Source organism: Talpa occidentalis, unplaced genomic scaffold (genome assembly GCF_014898055.3).
Source record: "Talpa occidentalis isolate TD23 unplaced genomic scaffold, MPIMG_talOcc4v2.1 talOcc4.5, whole genome shotgun sequence".
Classification (NCBI taxonomy): Eukaryota; Metazoa; Chordata; class Mammalia; order Eulipotyphla; family Talpidae; genus Talpa; species Talpa occidentalis.
The window spans coordinates 74,679,953-74,695,274 of NW_023604861.1; the positions used below are offsets into that span (position 1 = coordinate 74,679,953).

At 41.5% G+C, this 15,322-nt stretch overlaps 1 protein-coding gene across 1 annotated transcript in view; it reads right to left on the reverse strand.

Annotated features, from left to right (window-relative positions):
• The window catches only part of USP34 (ubiquitin specific peptidase 34), a 229,928-nt gene that overhangs the window by 178,199 nt on the left and 36,407 nt on the right, over positions 1-15,322 (reverse strand). The window contains 1 exon segment of the mRNA XM_037527455.2: positions 709-796. Coding sequence (XP_037383352.1) covers positions 709-796 — 88 coding nt within the window.

Below are 15,322 nucleotides of genomic sequence, written 5' to 3' on the forward strand. Positions count from 1 at the left end.
CTGTGTGCCTCACAACACTGATTTACATATTACTACATTAAACATGCTCACGGATCATTCCACAAAATGCTTCAATAATCTTCACCCATAAAAACTTTAGAAGGACTAAGAAGTTTAAACTGGACAGTAAAGTAAAAAGAATTTTTAGCCATGACCAGCTAAAATCAACTTCAGAAAGAGGAATTTACAAGTCCTTTTTAGAAACCTTTGTTATATTAATGATCATGTTCTCCTGAAGTTTTATTCTCTATAATCACAATACATGTATTGTTTCAAAGCTGGCCTAATATACACATTATGGAAAAGGAACAATGAATGACTTCTAGATGGGTCAAAGTGACCTCTACTACAATACTGATTTTTGTAAAGGATTAAGTTTATTACAGGTTGCTAGCTATGCCACAAAATTTCCCTGACCTCTTAAAATAATTATTTTTCAGAATTTCAATCACTCCTACAGAATTTCAATTACTCCAATATTCCTAAATAATCAAGGTGGAGTTAATTAATGAATTTTTAATTCTCATGTTATCAAAACAAAACCATGAACAGCCCCCAGGAAAGAAAATTCAATAAATATTGGTAAACTGTCATCTATTGAGTAAAAGTCAATACTCTCCATCCTGAAAAAGAAAATCTGTTGATAGAAAATGCCAATTTAAAATACAACTCACAAGGTTAGTCTTCAAAATATATAAAGATGCATACCTCTGTGTCCAGGAATTGATATAAGCAAATATTTTGAGTGTATGTTCCTTCCTGAGCTGCAGTCCATCACCACCTTCTATATCTGATACTGAAATAAAGTAGAAAAAATGGAATTTTACATGATGAATACATAAGGCTAAGCCAATACTTTAAACCGAAATCCTAGATTTTTTAAAATACAAATATTCAGATACTATTTTATTGCTTTTACCAAAGAAAATAAATCTTGATTTAAATAATGATTAATTTGAGGTTAAGAAAATATTTTTAATCTGGAAGAAATAAAATTCTTAAAAGCATACAACCTTCCAAGGCTGAATCAGAAAGAAATAGAAAGCCTGAACAGTTTGATTATACAAGCAAAGAAGTTGAAACAGTAACAAAACATCCCCATAAGACAAGTGTCTGGGACCAAATGTTTTCACTAGTGAGTACTACCAAACCTCCAAATACAAACTAATACCTATCCTACTCAAACTCTTCCCCAAAACTGAGTAAGACAGAATGTCCCCAAACATTCTAATGCCAACAGTACTCTGCTATAAAAAGCAGATAAGGATAAATCAAATACTTGGGAATAAATCTAACAAAAGAGGTAAAGGACCTATACAAAGAAAACTATAAAACACTGTTAAAAGAAATAGAAGACACAAAGAAATGGAAAGACATCCCCTGCTCATGGATTGGAAGAATAAACATTATTAAAATGGCCATCCTACCAAAAGCAATATACAGATTCAATGCTATTCCAATAAAAATTTCAATGTCATTCTTCAAAGAAATAGAACAATTATTGATGAAATTCATATGGAATCACTAAAAACCCCAAATAGCCAAAGCTCTCCTGAAAAATAAAGAAGGGAATGGAGGCATCACACTCCCAGACTTCAAACTATACTACAAAGCCATAATCATCAAAACTGCATGGTCTTGGAACAGACACACAGACCAATGGAATCGAATGAAAATCTAGAAATAAACCCACAGATTTATGGTCAACTAATCTTTGACAAAGGAGCAAAGACTATGCATTGGAGCAAAGAAAGTTTGTTCAATAAATGGTGCTGGGAAAACTGGGTCGCTACATGCAAAAGAATGAAGCTTGAGCACTACCTCATACCATACACAAAAATCAACTCAAAATGGATTAAAGAACTAGACATAAGACCTGAAACCATAAAATACATAGAAGGAAATATAGGCGAAACACTACATGATATGCACATCAAAGACATCTTTACAGACACATCACCCAAAGCAGTGATAGTGAAGGCAAAGATCAACAGCTGGGACTACATCAAATTAAAGAGCTTCTGCACAGCAAAAGAGACAATAACAAAAACAAAGAGAAACTCCACCGACTGGGAGAACATTTTTGCACCCAACACTAATGATAAAGGACTGATCACAAAAATCTGCAAAGAGCTGATGAGACTCAACAACAACAAAGAAAATAATCCAGTCAAAAAATGGGCAAAAGAGCTAAAAAGAAACTTCTCTGAAGAGGAAATGCAAATGGCCAACAGGCATATGAAAAAATGTTCAACATTACTTGTAATCAGGGAAATGCAAATCAAAACTACCATGAGATACCATCTTATTTACACCAGTGAGAAGGCACATAAACTAGCAACAGGGCCTCCCCGGTGGCGCAGTGGTTGAGCACTGGGTTGCGAAGCTGCCCGCAGCCTCTGCAGCACCGGTTCGATCCCCAGCTGCTCCCCAGCCACCGGAGGAGGGTCCCACATGGCGCGCAGACCTCTCCTGCCGCCCGCCGCAACCCTCAGCAGTGTGCTTCGGTCCTTCTGCCTGCTCTGCTCCCCGCTCTGGTGAATTCTCTCACCCTCCCGCGCTTCTGACTGTATCCAGTGTTTGTATAAATAAATAAAAATAAAATAAAAACAAATATTTAAAAAATAAATAAAAATTAAAATTAAAAAACTAGCAAAAACAAATGTTGGCAAGGATGTGGAGAAAAACGAACTCTCCTGCACTGTTGGTGGGAGTGCAAACTGGTCCAACCACTATGGAGAGCTGTGTGGATATTTCTGGACCTACTAAACATAGAGCTTCCATATGATCCAGCAATTCCACTCCTAGGTATTTACCCAAAGGACACGGAAACATCAATTCCAAAAAGCACCTGCACCCCTATGTTTATAGCAGCACTGTTTACAATAGCTAAGCTTTGGAAACAACCCAAATGCCCAAAAATAGATGACTGGATCAAGAAGATGTGGTACATATACACCATGGAATATTACTCAGCATTCAAAAAAGATAAACACATGCCATTTGCAGCAACATGGATGGCGCTGGAAGGGATCATGCTCAGCGAAATAAGCCAGAAAGAAAAAGAAAAATACCGGATGGTCTCACTCATAGCAGGAATCTAAAAAACTTAAGTAAGGGACCAGGAAAATGAATAACTATAAGAAAGTGAAAATCAAAATCAACAAAAAACTATGAACCAGAGACACTCTACGGGGGGTGGGGGGTGGGGAGGGGAGGGATTGGGGTCAAAATAAGGGGTTTGCAATTGTATGGGGAATATAAAAATAAAATTTATTTTAAAAAAATGCTGAGAGAAGAAAAAAAAAAAGCAGATAAGGATATCACACAGAAAAAGAAAACTACAGAACAATATCCATGATGAACAGATGTAAAAACCTCAACAAAATATATGGAAACCAAACTCAACAATATATAAAAAGGATTATATGTCATAACTAAGTAGTATTTATTCCTGGGACACAAGAATGATACAACATACCATCAGTGTAATTCACCATATTAACCAACAAAAGTCTGTTGCATTCTATATGCAAATAATAAGCCAGAAGAAATCAAGAAAATAATCCCATTTACATTAGCGTTAAAAAAGGTATTATATGGGCCTCCCTGGTGGCTCAAAAGGTTAAGCACAGCATAATGAAGCTATCCACAGCCTGTGCTGCAGAAGTTCCATCCCTGGCTAGCCAGAGAGCTACCCACATGGTGCAGCAGACCTCTCGTGTCTCGCTCGCTGCTCCCCTCAGCATTGTATTTTGGTAGATCTGCCTGTTCTGCTCCCCACTTGGTCTCTGGTGAATCCTCTCACCCCCCGCTATTTACAATAGCCAAGTTATAGAAACAACCTAAGTTACCAATGACAGACAATTGTATTAAGAAGATGGGGCCTCCATGGTGGCCACAATGGGTAAAGTCTCAGCACTTAAGCTAAAGGCAGCCACTGCAGCATGAGTTTGATCCCCAACCAAGGAGCTAACCCACATAAGGCAGACCTCACCTGCCTAGCCCAATGCTCCTTTCAGCAGTATATTTCAGTCAATCTACCTGTTCTGCTCCATGCTCTGTCTCTGGTGAATCCTCTTACCCCCACACCTCTGGCCTACACCCCAGATCTTATATGCATAAATTAAACTAAAAAAAAAAAAATGTGGTATATACACATAAGCTATTTAAAAAAAAAAAAATTCCTGCCATCTGTGACAACATGGAAGGAATTGAAGGGGATTATACTAACTGAAATGAACCAGAAAGAGAAACACAAATATAGGATGACTTCATACAAAGAAACAAAACAAAGGAACTGATATAACTAAACCAAAATAAGGTCTAGACTCCAAAACTGAGGACATTGGAATGGGGGGTAGAAACTAACTAGGGAATGGCCCAAAGGTACACAATCAAGGCATACAGATGCTCTGGAGTGAATGGGGTGTGGTGTTTCACACCTGAAGGTATGTGAACCGACTCCTCTGAATCATGTACCATGATATAAACCAATGTTACCGCAAATAAAATAAGATTTTTAACAGATGTAAATTTGAAAGAAGACTTTGCCAGTTATTCTGGTATTGTCTCCAGATTCCAAATCTACTCTTCTATGCTTCATGATGCTGAGGCTGGCACCCTGCAAAGTGCATTTTTACTTCCAGCAAGCTTCCTATCAAGCTCTTCCTCTACTACCTACTCATGGCACTACTAGACTAGAAGACAAGTGGCTATGGACTCGTTAACTTGATGTATGTGAAACTATCATTCAGTATTAGGAGCAGCAGTCTGATTCCGGTCTCCAGCTTCCAAGAAACACTCTCATGGTAGGTACCCTTTCGGGAGGTACCAGCAGCAGTGAGGCAGCACCTTTATTTGCTGACCTAGCTTCATTCACAGGACCCATCTCTAAGTTACTACATCTTGATGACCTTATTTCACATACTCCAGTCTTAGGGGGAAGTGGGTATGTCCTGTAGTTATCATTCCATCATCATCTCTGGCTTCCCTCTTTGCCACGATAGTCACTGCACGACAGAGCCACCTCATTTTTGATCTTTAAACCTTCCACAGCTGCATAATTTCTTCTGTTCCATTCCCTGACTAGACCATGACTGGCATGCTGGCACCATACACAATATGTAATACTCTAAAAGGAAACTAAAATTAAATCCTGAGTAAAACTGTAAGTGAACAGTTTGAGTAATGGTTCAAATGAGTCTTGAGTCAAGACTCATTGACAGCCTCTGCGGCTCCAGTTCCATCCTGGCCGTTCAGGAAGATATGTACATGGCGCAGCAGATCTCTCCTGACTTGATCCCCTGCTTCCCTCAGCAATGTATTTCAGTCAGTCTGCCTGTTCTGTTCCCCGCTCTATCTGGTGAATCATCTCACCCTCCCGCACCTCTGGCCTGTACCCCAGTTCTTGTATGCATGAATAAATAAATCTTTACCAAACAAAAGTCAATATGTTAAAGGTTTGCAATCCATACTGTCTGACATAGGGAGGCAACTCCCTTGTATTTTCAAAGTATCTATAAGCAATATGTAAACAAATGGCATGTTACAAAAACAGCTGGCCAGACTAGTTACATGAATCAGTTTGCCAACTCCATGCTAGGCAGAGTCCAACAAGATAATGTAACTCACAGCACTTAAAGCTTCACTGTTTCTAGAAGTCATAATATATATATTCATATACTGCTTGTTAAGCACTCTCTATGTTAAATACTAGCTACAATGTTTAAAGAACTAGCAAAGGTCGCCACCTCATGGAAAACTTAAGTCTAATAACAAAGATCAAAAAGAAAAGTACTGTACACATTGTCACAAATAACAAGAAAAAAATCAAGCCAATTATTGTGCAGCAAATAATTTATATAACCCGCCTCAGAACAGGAGCCAAGAATAGATTCTCGAAGGAGGTGATTTTTTAAAGCAAGACTAGAATGTTAAGAATTCAGACACTAAAATGAGAAAGATTAACGCATACAACGTAAAGAAGCTCATGTTAAAAGAAAATCGCCAGAATAGTGTGAATGGAGATCCTAGGATGATCACTGAATATAAGCCAAGAATGATGGAGGACAAGAATAGAAAGACTGCAGCCTCCCTGGTGGCACAAGGAGTTAAGAGACAACCTATGAAGCTATCCGCAGCCACTGCAGCATGAGTTCAATCCCCGGCCAGTGAGCTACCCACATGGCGCAGCAGATCTCTCCTGACTCGTGCACCTCTGGCCTTTACTCCCGTTCTTGTATGCATAAATAAATCTTTTAAAAAATGAAAATAATAAGAAAAAAAAAAAAGAATAGAAACACTGGAAAGGAGGTGCCCCAAGACCAGAACCTGACTCACACAAGGAGGTGGGGGTAGAGGAAAATAAAATGAAAATTAATCCAGCTGGAGAAGTCAGGACCCTTAGGCACCAGCGCCTTATCACAAGGCATAAGACCGGAGCAGGGTCAGACTGCTATAGGGAGTGAAGCATGGACCTGAGGGTAAAGACATGGAGATTGAGCCCATTCTGGAATCTCTGGTCCCTTTCTCGTTTTGCCTGTTGCCCAACATCAGCAACAAACAGGCCACTCCACAGAGGAGTGAGCCCTCCCAAAGAGAAAAGGACTGTATTGGTGCAGTCTCTGCACAGCTCAGGGCAGCACTCCCACTGCCACCTGTGACTATGCAGGTGCTTCTTTTTTTACCAACTTTCTCCCTCTGCAGGGCAGCAGCTTCCTGCCTGCCCATGACCTGTACCATGCCGGGACTTCTCTTCACTGACCTCCCTCAGTAGAGGCAGCTCTCCTCAAGGCCAGCCGCCAGCCGCCTGCAACCATGCAGGCCTCTCTGAGCAAACCTGTCCCTTTCGGGGCAGCTCTTCCTGCCCGCTTGTGTCTATACGAGTGTCTTTACTCTTCCGTCCCTTTCCCTAATAAACCTGCCTTTTAAAGTAACTAATGTCTCTGCCTCGTGGAGAAACTCGCCTGGGAAACTCCCCGTGTGCTGCTGAAAGGGGAGCTCTGGTGAAACCTTTCCCAGAGTGAGCCCAAGGACCCCGCACTCCAAACCCACTGACTCCAAGAAAATGACATCAAGAGCACTAGTTCAGACAGGAGCAGGAGAATAAAAGCCTCTAGGTAAGACAATTCCAAGGTGAGGAGGCTAAACATATAATTTACATAAGGAGTTTTAAAGAGCTCGAAATTTTTTTTAATTAATTTATTTATTTATACAAGTACTGGGTACAGTCAGAAGTGAGGGAGGGTGAGAGAATTCACCAGAGCCAGAACAGGGAACAGAACAGGAAGACTGACGAAATACAATGCTGAGGGGAGCAGCAGGCGGCAGGAGGTCTGCACGCCATGTGGGACCCTCGCCAGCGGCCAGGGATCAAACTGGCGCTGCAGAGGCTGCAGGCAGCTTCGCAGTAGCGCTCAACTGCTGCGCCACCAGGGGAGGCCCAAGAGTTCTAAATATCTTGAGCCAGAAAGATGTGGTTGTTGGAAAACTAGACAGCTCAAAGTCAGTAGTATTATATTTAAAACATGTAAATGCATTTTATATTGAAAACAAATAGCTCTGTACAGGCATAGCTACAAAGTCACATATGCATTCCTATGAAACCTAATGTGGTACAGAATCTTGCACTAAATAAGGCTAACAATAAAATTAGAAGCAAACTATTCAAAACTTATGAAACCTTATCTCTAACACACTAGCAAAGTCATTAACAGTTTTGATTCAAATTAAAATATTAGCACTGCTGTATGTTATTTACATCTATCAAGTGTCAAACAACCTTTCCTAGCCTTAAAACCTGAGATTTATGCTCCCTCTTCTGACATGAAGGACTAAGGGTATTCAAATTCTAATAAAGATCAGTTCCCCAAAATTAAAAATGAAATACAACCATTCTTGTGAATCCATCATTTTTTTTAAAGATTTATTTATCTATACATACAAGAACTTGGGTACAGGCCAGAGTTTTAGGGGGTGAGAGGACTCACCAGTCACAGAGCGGGAAACAGAACCGGCAGATTGACCAAAATACACTGCTGAGGGGAGCAGTGGGCGAGTCAGGAGAGGTCTGCTGTGCATATGTGTGTCACCTCCCTAGCTGCGGATCGAACTTGCGCTGCAGCAGCTATGGTGAGATTCATAGGTTGCATCTTAACCCCTTGCACCACCAGGGAGGCCCCGAATCCATCATTTTAGTTTGTTTAAAGATTTATTTATTTATTTATTTATACAAGCACTGGATACAGTCAGAAGCGCGGGAGGGTGAGAGAATTCACCAGAGACAGATCGGGGAGCAGAACAGGCAGACTGACGAAATGCACTGAGGGGAGCAGTGGGCGCGGCAGGAGAGGTCTGTCGCTCCATGTGGGACCCTAGCCGGCCGGGGATTGAACCGGCGCTACAGAGGCTGCAGGCAGCTTCGCAGCCTAGCGCTCAACCGCTGTGCCACCAGGGGAGGCCCGAATCCAATATTTTAATAACTTTTCATCTTCTCACATAGCTTTACAGAGTAGAGTAGAAAATATAGTTGTACTTGGAGACACTAAACCAATCACCAGATATACAAAAGTCACATCAGAGGATAGTCACCTTTATTACTCTTCATATACAGGTAATCACAAGATATCTTGTTTAGAACACTGTAAAACATTAATGTGATGAAGCAAAATTCCATGTGAACCAATTGAGATGTTCCATTATACTAATATTTTATTTAGCAGTTATGCATGAGCTTTATTTATTTATTTTTTTGGTAAGGAGGGGAGAAAAAAAAAAAAAGCCCTGCTTCAGATCTGACTATATACTGAATGTTGAGACTTACGGCACTCTTCCCCTCAGAAATGCTAGTAGCCCCATGTCGGAGTTTGGAAGATTCTTCTCTGCAAGTACCAATGATACAAGAGGGGTTAAAAAAAAAAAAAAATTACCTTGAAAGGAAAAGAAAGAAAAGGAATAAGGCAAAAGTACAGGCCAACAAATGAGTAACACGGTGATAACACCTGAGTCCCTGGAAACCAAAGACACTATTGCCCATCAGGGACAAGATCTTGACAACAAAACCTAGCAACCATGACAGATTAAGATATAATGGGGAATGAGATAAGGCAACAACTAAAAACAAGCCTTTGATTTGTATGATTTCAGCAAGAAGAGAACAGTACAATCCTGGTTTTCCTTCTCCTGCACAACCCTATCCCACTCTAAAACAAAACACAAATGCACACATGGGGGGGAGGGGAGAGCAAATGTAGTCAGACATCCATCCCCACCACAGGCCCACCCTCGTATCCTAAATGTTTACTAATACAAATTTTCTAACTAATCCCATTATTTTCACCAATAACCAGAAAGGTAAAAGACATCTTATCAGGGTCAAACTAACTAGAGCACTCCAAACTGACAACAAATATGTCTACTGATGAAAGATTGAGAGCTTCTCTTAAGATTAGGAACACTGGGCCTCCCCTGGTGGCACAGTCGTTGAGCGCTGGGCTCCAAAGCTGCCCACAGCCTCTACAGTGCCGGTTCGATCCCCGGCCACTGGTGAGGGCCCCACATGGCACACAGACCTCTCCTGCTGCCCACGGTTCCCCTCAGCAGTAGGTTTCATCAGTCTGCCTGTTCTGTTCCCTGTTCTGGCTCTTGGTGAATCCTCTCACCCTCCCGCGCTTCTGAATGTACCCAGTGCTTGTACAAATAAATAAATAAATGTTAAAAAAAAAATTAGGAACACAACACGGTAGCAGCTTTCACAGCTTCTGGTCAAAATAGTATTGGAAGATCTATCCACAACAATCAGACAAGGAGAAATTGAAAAGGAAATAATAATCTCTGTTCACAGATGTCATAAGCTTCTCTGCAGAAAACTCTATAAGGATTCCACAACAAAAAAAGAAAAAGGGTCTCCCTGATGGCGCAGGGGTTAAAGTCTCAGCATTATCAAGCTGTCACCAGCCACTGCCACATGAGTTCGATCCTTGGCCAGGGAGTTAACCGATATATAGCACAGCAAACCTCTCCTGTCTCACCAGCTGCTCCTCTCAGCAGTGTATTTCAATAGATCAACTCTGTCGCCAGTGAATGCACTCACCCCCACACCTCTGGCTTACTCCCCAGTTCTTGTATGCATAAATAAAAAATAAATCTTAAAAAAAAAAAAAAAAGAATTCAGCAAAGTAGCAGTGCACAAAGTCAACACACAAAAATCCATTGCATTCATAGTCTGAAAAAGAACTTAAAAAAATAGTATGATTTACAATAACATCAAAAATAAAAGTTAGGGGCCTCCCCTGGTGGTGCAGCGGTTGAACGCTGGGCTGCGAAGCTGCCCACAGCCTCTGCAGCGAGGATCCCACATGACACGACAGCCACCTGCGAGGGTCCCACATGGCACGACAGACCTCTGCTGTGCCCGCTGCTCCCCTCAGCAGTGTATTTCATCACTCTGCCTGTTCTGTTCCCTGCTCTGGCTCTGGTGAATTCTCTCACCCTTCTGCGCTTCTGACTGTACCCAGTGCTTGTATAAATAAATAAATAAAAATATTTTTAAGAAAATAAATAAAAGAGTTAGTAAATTTCACTAAGGAGAAGACACATGACAGTGAAAACTACAAAACATTGCTAAAAGAAATTAGATACAAATAGAAAGAAATGTCATTTATGGATTGGCTATTATTCAAACATCAACATTACTCTGAACAGATCTAGAGTTAATGAATTTTCTTAAAGATTTATTTATTTATGCATACAAAAACTGGCGCACAGGCCAAAGGTGTGGGGGGGGAGGGGGGTGGGAGGATTCACCAGAGACAGTGGGGAACAGAACAGGCAGACTGACTGAAATACACTGCTGAGGGGAGCAGTCGGCAAGTCAGGAGAAGTCTGCTGCGCCATGGGGGATGCTCCCTGGCCGGCCGGGGATCGAACTCATGCTGCAGTGGCTGCAGATAGCCTCCTAAGTTGCATCGTAACCCCTTCCACCACCAGGGAGGCCCCAATCTAGAGTTAATATAATCCCTATCAAAATTCTACATTTTTTACAGAAGTAGAAAACTGTGCCCTTAAAACAAAAGTTGAAAACAAAGAACACTAGAGAATTCAAACTTCTTGATTTCAAAACTAAGTATACAAATCAAAACCAGACTGAGATACTACTTTACATCTAATAGGATGACTACTATATAAATTAAAAAAAAAAAAAAACAGAAAATTAGTATAGATTATATGGAAAAACTGGAACCTCTCTTACGCCAGTTGCTAAAAAGGTAAAAAGGTGTAATTGCTATGTAAAACAGTACAACAGTTCCTCAAAAAATTAAAAGTATTACCACATGAGGGCCTCCTCTGGTGATGCAGCAGTTGAGCGCCGGGCTGCAAAGCTGCCCGCAGCCTCTGCAGCACAGGTTCGATCCCCGGCCAATGGCGAGGGTCCTCTCCTGCCACTCCCGCTGCTCCCCTCAGCAGTGTATTTCGTCAGTCTGCCTGTTCTGTTCCCCAGTCTGGCTATAGTGAATTCTCTCCCCCTCCTGCGCTTCTGACTGTACCCAGTGCTTGTATAAATAAATAAATAAATCTTTAAAAATAAAAAAAGTGTTACCACATGATCCAACAACCCCAAGTTTATGTTTATATAATAAAAAAACCAGAAAGATTTCAAGAGATATTTGTACACCAACAGAATACGTTTCAGCCCTAAAAAAGGATATCCAATCATGCACTGTAACAGATGAACCTTGAGGACAGTATACCAACTAAGTAAATAAGTAACAACAGAAGGACAAGTACTATATACTATATGAGTAAATAAGGTATTACAAATAATCAAATTCCCAGTAACAGGAAGAATGGTGGTTGTCAGGGTCTGAATGAAGAGGAAAATGGAAAGTTTAATTAGTACAGAATTTCAGTTTTTAAAATGGAAAGGTTCTGCGGGTCTGTTGCACAAGAATGAAAAAAAAAATTTTTTTAAAGATTTATTTATTTACGCATACAAGAGCTGGGATATAGGCCAGAGGTGTGGGGGGTGAGAGGATTCACCACAGACAGAGTGGGGAACAGAACAGGCAGGCGGACTGAAGTACACAGCTGAGGGAAGCAGTGGGCGAGACCTGAGAGGTCTGCTGTGCCATGTGGATTGCTCCCTGGCCAGGGGATCAAACTCGTGCTGCAGTGGCTGTGGAAGCTTCATAGGTTGCATCATAACCCCTTGCGCCAGCAGGGAGGCCCTAGAATGAAAATTCTTAATGTTACAAGGCAACCCCAACATGAAATGGGTTGTCTGACTGCGGGTCCTCACCTGTGCACTTAAAAGGGACTTTTAAGTCAACTGCAGGCACACACAAAACGGTTCATACAGAGTTTATTTACAGGGCCTCCCCAGTGGTGCAGCGGTTGAGCGCTGGGTTGCGAAGCTGCCCGCAGCCTCTGCAGCACTGGTTCGATCCCCGGCCGCCGGGCGAGGGTCCCACATCGCATGCAGACCTCTCCTGCTGCCCGCTGCTCCCCTCAGCAGTATACTTCATCCGTCTGCCTGTTCTGCTCCCTGCTCTGGTGAATTCTCTCATCCTCCCGTGCTTCTGACTGTACCCAGTGCTTGTATAAATAAATAAATAAATATTCATAAAAATAAAAATAAAAAATAGAGTTTATTTACAGGGCCTCCCTGGTGTCACAGGCGGTTGAGCACAGGGCTGTGAAGCTGTCCGCAGCCTCTGCAATGCCGGTTCCATCCCCACCGGCTGCAGAGCAACCCACATTGCAAAGCAGACCTCTCTTGTCTCACCTGCTGCTCCCCTCAGCAGCAGGTTTCAGTCAGTCTGCCTATTCTGCTCCCCACTCTGTGTCTGGTGAATCTTCTCACCCTCCCGCACATCTCTGGCCTATACCTCAGCTCTTGTATGTATAAATAAATAAATCTTTGGGGGAAAAAAGTTTATTTACAAAAGCCAGGAAATGAAGAAATGAGTAACTCAGGCAGAAAGAGAGGGCGATAAATTCGTGAATGCGTCCCACCAGTTCTACTGAGCTGGAATCCCAAAAGCACGCTGAGAGCTGGTGAAAAACCAAAAGACCCCCAAGGCCCACATGTCTGGTTTTATACCAAACCTGGCTGTTTAACTTCACCCTCAGGTCCCAGCAATCCTCCCTTCAGTGATGACATTATGGGATTTGTAGTTCTTGGTGTCTTGGATCTCTTTGGTCTGGAGTGGGAGTAGAGTTCATAAAAACCTATTTGTGGAGTTTGTTCAGGACATCCTTCCCCCTAACATTAACACCACTGAACTTTATACCTAACAAATGTTTAACATGGCATTTTGTTATTTCAATAAAATTACAACTTTGTAAATTAATATTGACAAAAAGAAAATAGGGAATCCAAGACAGCAATTTAAAAGAGGTCATTGATCTTAACAAATAATAAAAGATGCAATAAAGTCTACAGTGGGAGGGAGGAAGGCAGGCAGGAAGGCTGGCAACTTTCCATCACTACCAATAGAAAAGGAACTGTGTTCCAACCCTAAAGGGTCAACCACCTGGATAAAGAAAATGTCACAGAGATATAAAGAACACTAAAAATAGCCCAAAGGGAGAGCCAAAACAGAACTGGAAACATCAATGCTGAGCAATACCTGGGGTGCCAGCAATGACACCTGACCCAAACCAAGAAAAGAAAATTCTGTGATTAAAAGAAAGGTATCCACCTGACAAAGTACAGGTTAAAGGGGTGAAAATGGGGTGAAGTTGGTTTTCACCAAAAAGGTTAAGAAAAATGCTTCTAAGAACTTAAAGATCAGAAATAGTGTAACAGCAAGCACAATGCTCAGGGGAAAACGCATAAGGATGGGACATATAACCCAGGGGTATAATCCAGAGCTATGATGCAAATCTTACACCAAGCACAGGGATAAGCATTATCATACATATTCTAACAACTCATCAGAAGGAAAAATTCTTAACTATCAAGTAGGTCAAAGGAGCCAAATACAACCACATATATAGGTCAGGTCAAGAGAATCCCTGGCCCCTGGCTGTTTGAAAAGAAAGAAAGCCATTGAAAAGAAAGAAAGAAATTTCAGCAAAGTGTCCAAAGAACAGGAACTACAAGAAGTTGGGCCCTATCCAAAACCCTGGTCAACAGCAAAGTTAGTCACTGAGGTCAACTCAGGTGGGTGAAATGGCTCAAATAAGTACAAAAAGCTTCAAGAGACCAGCACTATACACCATTCCTGGCTTGGATAGTTCCATGGGTATACAAGAGCTTTACTTTTAAAGACTAATGCTTAATTAATGCACATTGATTAAACCTATTAATGCACATTAACCAAGCTCTGTTTGAAAAAGGGTCTTTTCTAATGGCTTAGTCCACAGACTGGAGTTTTGCATTTAAAAAGAAATGAAATGCAGTGAACTATCATTTCTATTACAGGTTTCTGTTATATTAGTTTGAGCACTTAGTGAATTTGCAGAGCAATCTAAACAAAGAACACGTTCTAGATTTTTTTTGATTTCCCAATTTTTCTGTCTTAACCACTATAAATTCAAGAGAACTTTCCTTGTACAACTTATTAACTCTTTCCTATTCTTTTTCTTTTTAAAATCTAGAAAGCAGGACATAGAAACGCAAGTTTTGGAAAGGGTTAAGGAAAGTTTCCTAGTATAAGTAACAACTAAGCTGAAAGACAAAGAATAAGGAAAAGGGAAGCAAAAAGGGTAGTAGTGTAACAGGGTGGTCCCCAGGAAAGGGGGAGGTTTCAGGTTTCCTGCCCCACCCAAAGGAGAGTGGAGCTAAGCAGGGAGAAGAAGCTGCAGAAGAGACTGAGGAAGGAAGGAAGCAGGATGGAGAGCCAGAAGGAGACCAGAGGAGGCACACGGAGCTGAGAAACATGAAGAAAATACACTTGCCTTCTGGCCGTGGACTGGTTGAAACATGTGGGTGAGAGACCCGCGGGGAAGTGACAATGGCAACTTTTATCTGGATTTTGATTTTTCCTCCCAGATTTGTCTGGTAGTTTCTGATCTTTTCCTGAGGGTCCACACTAAAAAATGCTTTAGACTTGTGGCAGGCTGTCAGGTCTTCTCTGGGCCAATACCATTTGGATGAACTTTTACCCACGAGGGGATGGGTAACTGGGTGCTTGATTTAGAAACTATTATTCTTTGCCTTTCCTGTATTGTTTCCTAACTGTATTAAAGTTCCTTCCCATTAAAGTCTCGTATGTTCTGTGTTGACGCAGCAGATGGCAGAACTTATTTAGAGCAGGCAGGTATGCGGGGCCTGGAGTGCCCCTCTCCCTATCCTGTAACAGTAGGAAAGAAATAG